This window comes from Fragaria vesca, linkage group LG1 (genome assembly GCF_000184155.1).
Source record: "Fragaria vesca subsp. vesca linkage group LG1, FraVesHawaii_1.0, whole genome shotgun sequence".
Taxonomy (NCBI): Eukaryota; Viridiplantae; Streptophyta; class Magnoliopsida; order Rosales; family Rosaceae; genus Fragaria; species Fragaria vesca.
Genome location: NC_020491.1, coordinates 8,347,596 through 8,357,565, shown reverse-complemented (window position 1 = coordinate 8,357,565; position 9,970 = coordinate 8,347,596). Strand labels below are relative to the sequence as shown.

General features: G+C 40.4%; 2 protein-coding genes across 2 annotated transcripts in view; both read left to right on the top strand.

Moving 5' to 3' along the window:
* The window catches only part of LOC101295759, a 36,871-nt gene extending 27,431 nt beyond the window's left edge, over nt 1-9,440 (top strand). Inside the window, exons 12-20 of the mRNA XM_004289031.1 lie at nt 119-1,155; nt 1,345-1,773; nt 7,122-7,236; nt 7,862-7,949; nt 8,048-8,157; nt 8,358-8,421; nt 8,689-8,753; nt 8,835-8,900; nt 8,989-9,440. Of these exons, the coding sequence (XP_004289079.1) occupies nt 119-1,155; nt 1,345-1,773; nt 7,122-7,236; nt 7,862-7,949; nt 8,048-8,157; nt 8,358-8,421; nt 8,689-8,753; nt 8,835-8,900; nt 8,989-9,090 (2,076 nt within the window). The 3' untranslated portion in view covers nt 9,091-9,440. The remainder of the gene's footprint in view (nt 1-118; nt 1,156-1,344; nt 1,774-7,121; nt 7,237-7,861; nt 7,950-8,047; nt 8,158-8,357; nt 8,422-8,688; nt 8,754-8,834; nt 8,901-8,988) is intronic.
* On the top strand, nt 2,556-5,536 carry LOC101293715 (3-dehydroquinate synthase-like). The gene is made up of 8 exons (XM_004287743.1): nt 2,556-2,948; nt 3,164-3,314; nt 3,413-3,580; nt 3,668-3,894; nt 4,475-4,598; nt 4,741-4,803; nt 4,882-5,025; nt 5,143-5,536. The coding sequence occupies exons 1-8, from the start codon at nt 2,626-2,628 to the stop codon at nt 5,272-5,274; spliced, it is 1,332 nt and encodes a 443-aa protein (XP_004287791.1). The 5' UTR covers nt 2,556-2,625; the 3' UTR covers nt 5,275-5,536.
* Nucleotides 9,441-9,970: the final 530 nt, after the last annotated feature.

Genomic DNA, 9,970 nt, shown 5'->3' with positions numbered 1-9,970 from the left:
CTATATATATATATATATATATATATATATATATATATATATATATCCGGTTTCTCTATATATATATATCCGGTTTCTCTCCCTACATTTATGTTGCTTGTATCAATCGACTATTGAGAAACTCGACATGGGCCCTAATGGGAGGAAACAGCAAGCAGCTGCAGATCACTATACCTTGCTGGGTTTAATCGATCTAAGAGAAGCTGCCACTCCGGAACAGATTCGAAAACCCTATCTCATAAGCGCCTTGAAATACCATCCTGACAAGCACAGCTCCCTTATTCTCGCCGAGCCAACCGAAAAGGCCAGAGAAGCCAAGAAGGAAGAGATCGACACAAAGTTCAAGAGAATCGTAGCAGCATATGAAGTGTTGAGTGATCCGGACCAGAAACGAAGATACGACTCCCGACGAATCTATAGCTCCGGTGGGAATGATAGTACTGATAGCGAAGATGATCATCAATCTCATCGGCAGGCGCAGCAGCAGCATGATGATATGGATGATGAAATCCCAACTGAGTGTGCTCCGGGATATTTCTTCAAGCTGTTTGGTCCTGTTTTCGAGAGATTTGCGCAGTGGTCGAAGAACAAACCGGTGCCGGGGTTAGGGGATGAGGGAACTCCGATGGAGACGGTGAAGAATTTCTATAAGTTTTGGTCTAGCTTCGAAAGCAGTAGAGACTTCAAAGTTAGGTATCATTATAAACGTGATAGAGACTGGGCTAAGGAGCAAGAACGTAAACGGATTCAGAGACTTGTTAATAATGTTTATCGGCAAGACCCGAGGATATTGAGGAGAAAGGAAGAGGAGGAAGCCAAGAAGTTGAGGAAAAATATGGAAAAGCGAATGAGGGAGGAGGCGGAAGCTAGGGCTGCCGCTAGGGCGGCTGCTAGGGCGGCTGAGGAGGAGAGGCGGCGGAAAGAAGAGGAGGAGATGCGAGCTGCGGAAGAGGCATTGGAGCAGAAGAAGGTTAAGGAGAGGGAAAAGAAGCTTTTGCAGAAGGAAAGGAGTCGTTTTCGGAAACTCTTATTAGGGTTGGATGGTATTGAGAAGGATGATGTGGAAAGGCTTTGCTTGTGGTTTGATTTTGAGAAGCTTAGGAATGTATGTGAAATAATTGAAGAGGGAAAAGATGATGAAGGACTAATGGACCGGTTGGCGAAAATTGTTAGCCAGATCAAGAGAGAGGAAGAAGATGATCAGAAGAAGAATCAAACACAAAAAGAAAATGGGAGTAACAGTGATGTTGATGGTAGTGTTAAGAAGGAGAAACCTTGAGGAAAAGAAGAGATTGAGCTACTGAGGAAAGGGATAAAGAAATTTCCGAAAGGAACACCGCGAAGGTGGGAAGCTGTTTCGGATTACATTGGTAGCGGAAGATCTGTGGAGGAAGTTCTCAAGGCAATGAAGACAGACGTTCTCAAGAAACCTGATGATAGCAAAGCGTTTGACTCTTTTCTTGAGAAGAGGAAGCCTTCAAATCCTATTGACTCGCTCCTCACAACCAGAATAGAAGTAGATGGGGTAGCGATGTCATCAACTAGTACTAGTACCAGTACCAGTACAAGTCCTTCTCCTCCTCCTAATGATCAGAAGTCTGAAAGTGGAACAACGTTGAGTAATTCGGAGCAGGATGATGTGTGGTCTGATGAGCAAGTAAGGGCAATGATTCAGGCAATGAAGATTCTTCCGAAGGAACTATCCGGCGGTGCGCGGTGGGAGCGAGTTGCTGCTGCTGTTCCAGGGAAGACTGCAATTCAGTGCAAGAAAAAGTATGCATTGCTCAGGGAAAACTTGAGAAGCAAGAAAAGCGATGCCTAATTCACTGTTCTTATATACTTCTAAACCTTGTTATATTTTCAATCCATACATATATATGTTGTAGAAAGTAGAAACATTTCTTAATCAATTCTCTTATCAGCTGGGTCAGCTGGGAAAAGATGACCCAGCTGATCATCAGGGCCTTATGCAAAACTGTTGGTTAGGTTTTATATAAGCAACCAACATACCAAGTACTTGTGTCTGACCTTTCGGTAACTACATGTTGGAATTAGAGAAGGATCCCAAAACATACGGTTACGGCAGACTTTCAAAGTGTGTGTGAACTTATGGTACAATATTGAGGTAGCTAAGGTACACGAACATAAAAATAATTATTAACATTTAATCTCATGTTATATGAACAAACGCATACACAACACAATGGAAAGTAATGTTGTCCTATCGAATTTAGGACGCCATACACAAATTCGTAACTTTTTAAGCGTCGACAAACTAAGAAAACATTTAATCCTTTAACGCATATGAAACGCTTTAACTTTGACAACTTTTTTTTGTTTTTTGGCTGAGACATTTTGACGACTTCGTGAATTCAACTCGGGTCCTGACGCTCGACCAATCAACAATACCAAATTATCGCGAGTCCTTTCAATTTTCCACGATAAAATGATCCTACCGAACCTAATGGTCCGTCTCGTGGATTACCGCCACTCTCACCTAACCACCCAAAAACTCTTCTTCTTCTTCTTCTTCTTCCCTCCTCTTCTTCACAGACACAATGCCACATCCTCACACCAACCTCTACTCTCCCTCAACCCGACCCAGCTGACCCGAACCCGAACTCCATGGCCTCCACAGCCAACCCCTTCTCCATCTCCCTCTCCTCCAAGCCCACCGCCAAACCCTCACTCTTCAACCCGTCGGAGCAGCTCTCTCTTCGCGTTCAAACCCACGGCGTCGGGCCTCTCCGCTCTTCGAATTGCTCCGTCAAGCTGACCGTAGCGAAATCCAAGTCCAAGATAATGGCGACTTCGGCGCAGGTGGTGGATCAACCGCCGAGTAAAACGGGCGCGGCGGCTATGGAGGTGGTGGAGGTCGGTTTGGGTGATCGGAGCTACCCGATTTACATTGGATCCGGACTCCTAAATCAACCCGAGCTTCTTCAAAGGTTTCAATTCTGAAATTACTCTTTAACTAATTACTGTGGTGAATACTGAATCTGTTATTTTTACTGCGTTTTTATTACCTTGATTAGCTGGAGTGATAGAGAAGTCTCTTATTGTTGATCATGATAGAAATGATTGAAACTTTACTTGAGTGATTGGCTAGTGTGGTTTTCGGGGTTGTGTTAGTTCTAAAGGTTTGATTTTTATATCAATGTAGGCATGTTCATGGAAAGAGAGTTCTTGTGGTGACTAACACCAGAGTTGCGCCGTTGTATTTGGAGAAAGTAGTTGATGCTTTAACGAAGGATAACCCAAACGTTACGGTTGAGAGCGTGATTTTGCCGGATGGGGAGAAGTACAAGGACATGGTGAGTATCTGAATGTTTTTTTTATATAAAGTTTGGTGTTTGGGGTGGTGTACTGGAGGTTGAGATATTAGTAATGATGCTTTTTTTTGAACTGGTAGGATACTCTTATGAAAGTGTTTGACAAGGCCATTGAGTCAAGACTGGACCGACGATGTACATTTGTTGCTCTCGGAGGCGGTGTGGTTGGTGACATGTGTGGCTATGCTGCTGCTTCTTTCCTTCGCGGTGTTAATTTCATTCAAATTCCAACAACTGTTATGGCTCAGGTCTGTCACTTATAACGTCTTGTCTTTTATGAATTATGCACTTCCTGTCCAGCATTTCTCATGTGTTGAATATTGTTTGGCTTGCAGGTTGATTCTTCTGTTGGGGGAAAAACTGGGATAAACCACCCTCTTGGGAAGAACTTGATAGGTGCTTTTTACCAACCCCAGTGTGTGCTTATCGACACAGACACACTTGATACGTTACCAGATAGGGAACTGGCATCAGGACTTGCCGAAGTCATTAAGTACGGACTTATTAGAGATGCAGAATTCTTTGAGTGGCAGGAGAGGAATATGGACGCATTAATAGCAAGGTATAAACTTCACATTAAGGAACAGTGAACTTTCCAGATTCATGATGCATATTCCTCGTAGTTCAGGTGACATTTGACTAGAAACATTATTCTGGGATATTGAAAGTGCCCCCTTGTCCCTTTCTATTGAGAGTTTCTTGTGTTATAATCTCATAATTGATCAAACATAATTTTTAGGAGCTACCCCAGTTGACAGATCTCAAAAGCCATGACTGATTTTTTTTAAGTTTTCTGACTTCGAAAAATCGTAATAACAAATTGGGTTGGGAATTTTGAGGTCTGTTTTGCTCTAAAATTGCTTAAAAATTATGATTTACTAATGAGGGGATTTTGGTGGGAAAATAAAAACATGCGTTTCTTTGCCAAAAACCGTGTGTTATAGCCCCGAGTCTGGGTGAAAATCATGGTTTCGGACAAAACCTTTTTTTTTTTGGAGGAAGTTCCAAGGTTGCTTTGCACAGGGTTGGGATGGCATACCGCATCTTTTGGTGTGGTTAAGGCTTTGAAAATGTGTTATTTGGCCAATTTTCTTATCTAGTTTATTTGATGCTTGGTGACTAATTCGTATAGTCAAATGTAGGGATCCAAACGCTCTCGCTTATGCTATAAAGCGCTCATGTGAAAACAAGGCCGAGGTTGTGTCCTTGGATGAGAAGGAAGGTGGAGTGAGGGCGACTCTGAACTTGGGTCATACATTTGGCCATGTGAGTTTTGTTTTGTGCTAGCTAATTCTTTCTTTATAATCCAAGATTTTCCAGTGTTTGCCACCTGTATTATGTGATGGTAATGTTTGTTATGATATGCAAGATGAATGAATCCTTTGTTGTTGTTTACCATGTCTCTCAGGCAATAGAAACAGGGGTTGGCTATGGAAAGTGGTTCCATGGAGAAGCTGTTGCAGCTGGCATGGTACTGATCTTGTACTTTTTCTCTTTTTGTTTCTTAAAAATCTTTTTGGCAGTGCTGAACGATATTTCCTATGTTTAGATCATGGCTGTTGATATGTCCTACCGCCTTGGTTGGATTGATGATTCACTTGTGAAGCGAGTTCACAACATTGTAAAACAGGCCAATCTACCTACAAGCCCTCCTGAGTCTGTGACCGTTGAGACGTTCAAAGCTGTGATGGCGGTAAGTGAATGGTGCTGAAATAGATATAATAACTCAATATTTATATTTATATCTTTTTTTTTTTTCTCTTTTTTTTTTTTCTTGCTCTCGATTTTAATGTTAATCCTCATATGACAGGTTGATAAGAAGGTAGCTGATGGGTTGCTAAGGCTCATCCTTCTGAAAGGTCCTTTGGGAAATTGTGTTTTCACAGGTGACTATGATAGAAAGGCCCTGGACGAAACACTCCACGCATTTTGCAAGTCCTGATTCGCATTTGTTTGATCTTAATTGTGCCGGTACCATTATATGCAAGTTTTGAACCTCTGTTTTGTATCTTTGTTGTCATCCACTCATCCTGGTGCTCTTTTCTCCCCTAGTTTAGTGCCCTTCACTGGTCTTCCTACAGTTTATAGCCTTGTAATTTTTAGAAATTGTTGAATGTGAACAATAAATCCAAGTATCTGGAATCATGATCGTAAGTTATTAAAACTTGAAATATTGTGAATGAAAATGGTTCGCAGTTGTTTCAGCCTTGTTCCAGATGTGCTGACAACAGTATCTAATGGGTTAAGGCTCATCCTTATTCTGAAGGGTCATTTTGGCAAAGTGTTTTCAGTGGTGATTGTGATAGAAACGCCATGAACCTTACACTCCACGCATTTTGCAAGTCCTGATTCAATCAAGAGTTATGAACATACTCCATAGCACACAAATCTGATACTAATGTTACAAAGATCACATACTCGATATGCAACACAAGTATGATATAAAAGCATGCTCTCTCTAACAAATCAAACTCTTCAACCCAAGTCCTACAATCTTACCTGTCATCTACTTGGCTTCGACTTGTCTCCTCGGGCTGATTTTGGTTGCCTCATGACTCATGAGACATGATGATGAGATTAGCTCAGGTGGGCAACAGAAAGAGGCTATGTGACAACAACCAATGTTCATAAGACCAATTGAGACACTTTGGTTGCTTGTGAGTCCTGAAGAAAACTTAAAAAGAGGGAAAATGGGATACACTATTGCTCTAATTTGTTTTCAAGGAAAGTCCCTTTGAAGTGGGGTAGTTCTACTAGGCTTCCTAATCCATTCCAACCAACTTATGCTTGCTCATCAATGGTGATTGGTGACAGCTGAGGTGGTTGGAGGAGTAGAATTTGCAGGCATAACTAACCTCAATACCTTATCAACTACAAATATAAGAAATCTCCATGATTAGATATAATCATTTCTTCAAACACAAGCCAGATAAGCTCTGTATAAAAGAAAAAGAAAGAGTAGATCCCTATAAATTTGGTGAGCTCAATCTTTTCCACAACTACTAAATCAAAACATTGATTACAACAGAAAATAAACACATGTAATTCAGTAGTACAAGATTCTAATTACCATATGATAATACATTGACGCTCAATCATCACTATGAATTCATACCATGAGTTGTATCTATACAACAAGACATAAACACGTGTGAATCGTGAAGTTTATACGATAAGTGACGAATTATCATTATAATTCTATCATCACCCGATTTACCCAGAACACATACGACGAGTCGTATCTATAAATGAGACATAAACACGTGTAAATTACAAAGTTCATACTTCACACGATGAGTGGGACGAATCAACATTCCTATATCAGTGTCTTATCACAATGGATATATAAGATACACAGAACCACCACACAAATATTCCATCCCACCCCCAAAAGAGCCAGACCCGACCCGACCCACCCGGAACTCCCTCGCGATCATCGCGGAGAAAAAAGCCCCAATTTTTTTTGTTTGGCGAAAGAATCGGGTTCGTTAAAACGAACGCTTCCAGCGGCAAAATTTCGCGGCCAAAAAAAAAAGAGAGAAAGAAAGAAAAGCTCCCAACTTTCTTGTTTGTTTTGTTTGATCTCCCAAACCCACATTTTCAATTTCGCTCTCTCTCTCTTTCTCTCTCTCTTTCTCTTTTTTCTCTCTGCAACCAATTTTTTTAGGGTTAGGGTTTTCTTGGATTGGGAAATTGGGATCGCGCAGATGTGTAATTGAAGCGCGGCGGAGGAGAAGAAAGGAAGGAAGGAAGATCGGGGTCCTCAGGTGAAGATCTGGGGGTTTTCTGATTTGGGAAATCGAAAATGAGCGCGTCGAGGTTCATAAAGTGCGTCACTGTTGGCGACGGAGCTGTGGGTAAGACGTGTCTGCTTATCTCCTACACCAGCAACACCTTCCCCACCGTGAGTTCAACCCCCATTTTTGCTTTCTTTAGGGATTTTGGTTTTAATTGCTTGTTTTGGAAATGGTAACAAATTTTTGAAATTGGTTTCCTTTTTTGTTGGGTTTCTTTAGCTCGATCTTGGTAATGAGATGCGAAATGTTTGAAATTGCATTAATTTTGACGCAATTTTGTTAATGTTGTACCAGTAGCTCAATATTTGGTAATTAGGCTTGTTTGGTTTAGGTGAATTTAGGAAGAGCGTAGTTGAAACTACTACGTTTTGGTCGAAAGGCATTTTCTTTGGGACAATGATGTGTGTTTTCATAATCAGTGAATGTGTATTATTGAGATTCTGTAGTTTGTGCTGTTGATCTGAATTCACCCATGTTTATGTTTGTATCTGGACTCAAGTGGTTCATAAGAAATGCAATGTTCTCTTTGTGGTTTTCGTTTGTTTTGTTTGCCCTTGTGTTTCCAGTTTGCTCCATCTATTTCATCGTTTGATTTTCATATTCTTCCTGCCTAGTTTGTTTCAGACTTGCCTAGTTTATGCAATGGTGTTGTGATTTCAAACGGGGAAAGAGAATGTTTCCTGATGTTGTAATTTTGATCTCTCTATTCTTTTGCATCTTGGTGGGAAACAGGATTACGTGCCTACTGTTTTTGACAATTTTAGTGCAAACGTGGTCGTCAATGGGAGCACTGTTAACCTTGGATTGTGGGATACAGCTGGTAAGATGCATTTGGTTTAGTTATTTTCTTCTTCTTTTTTGTATTCCTTTTCTTTTTCCTCCATTCTTCTGGTCCTGAATTTGTGTTACGTGAAACAGGACAGGAGGATTATAACAGATTAAGACCTTTGAGTTATCGTGGGGCTGATGTTTTTATACTGGCGTTCTCTCTGATTAGCAAAGCCAGCTATGAAAATGTGTCAAAGAAGGTAAGAATGTTCTCTATAGAATGATCATTGGTACTCTCCCTCTATATCCTGAAATATCCCTTTCAATTTTTGTCTACACACTGGTTCCTCATATGTAAGAGTAAGCACAATGATGTTTCAATAGATTATTATCATCTTGGTTTTCCAGTTGTTTAAAATGGTCTGCTGATAAGTTTCATTTATGTTGATTTTATTTGCAGTGGATCCCAGAATTGAAGCACTATGCACCTGGTGTTCCAATCATTCTTGTTGGAACTAAGCTTGGTAAAGATTTGTCTTTTTAAACCATTTCTTTTATGCGGAAGGTGGATTCCAGTGCTTGATCATTGCTTTCACTGTTAGATTTGCTTTTTCCAATTGCTGCCATTTTGGAGTATATCTTTCTGTTTAGCTTGAGATGAATGTTGGGATGGCTCCAGTATTTTGTTTTAAAGATTTTTCAATCAATGCTGATTCTAGACACTGCTTGATGATTATCTTTTATCAGGACACTTCTTACTTTCTTTTTTCTTAAAACTTTTAATGAGGCAGATCTGCGGGATGACAAGCAGTTCTTTATTGACCATCCGGGTGCTGTGCCTATTACTACCGCTCAAGTAATGTTCTCGTCTAGTGTATTATTTATTTCTGCACTTTGTTTCCCTTTATATGTGAGATTTATATCTCTACCTTTTCAGGGAGAGGAGCTCAGGAAGCTAATTGGAGCACCAGCATACATTGAGTGCAGTTCAAAAACACAGCAGGTATTTGAAATCTGGACTTGTAACTGCAATATGTGAAGGTTTAATGCCTAGACATCTCATTAACACAACTGTGGAATTGTAACTGCAGAATGTGAAAGGGGTGTTCGATGCAGCCATAAGGGTTGTCCTTCAACCTCCCAAGCAGAAGAAAAAGAAAGGGAAAGGGCAGAAGGCATGCTCCATATTGTGATTGGAAATAGGTGTAAAGAGATAATGACCATCCATTCTCCCTGTATTCCCCTCCCATCCCCTTTCTCCCCTAATCTTTTTCCCTTTTGTCATGAAGAAGTTGGAGTCAGTCAGTTGTTCCTGTCCGACAATACTCTAGATCTCTATGAAGCATCAGGTGGTTCGGTGTTGCATTCTTAGAATTGTTGTGATCTCTTAATTGTTGAATTGTATGGTTTCCAACTTTGTCTTAACTGCGGTTTTGATTTCATTCATGTATTAATAGGCTGGACTCCCAGTTAGAGAAACGACCTTGTTTTGCATGGACCCAGTTATATTTATTACTTTTGCTGTGGTTGAAGGCTTTGTTTTTGTGCTCTGCCTTTGTTACAGAGAAAGTGTTGTTGGATAATAGGGGAAGAACAATAAAATTTACTGATCAGCTGATTACATGAGCTCTCAGAAGTCAGAATGTATCAGGGATAGAAATACTAATATACCTTTTCAAAAAAGAAAAAAAAAAATACCTAATATACAAGATTTTAAAGTTCGAAATTCTTCTGAACCTACCAGCTTGGGTCGAAGTGACAATCTTATAGGACGTCCCCTCAAGGCTTGATGTGATATTCCTGTATGGTGAGGGATGTGCGTATAGTAGCAAGTTTTACCTGAAAACTTCAATATGGTCCTCAGGTTGCAATATTGTTAAATCTCAGACCAAGCATGTTGCCTCATTCAGCCCTTCGCGAGTTTTTAACTGATATATATGCCGGAAAATGACGCTGTACTACGGCCGGAGGAAGATGCTCAAGCGGAAATTTATCAATATAGTAGATGCTCAAATGGTTCGCAACTTTCAGCTCTTCGGGTGTGTAATGTTTCAGAGCTTTTGACAGATTATA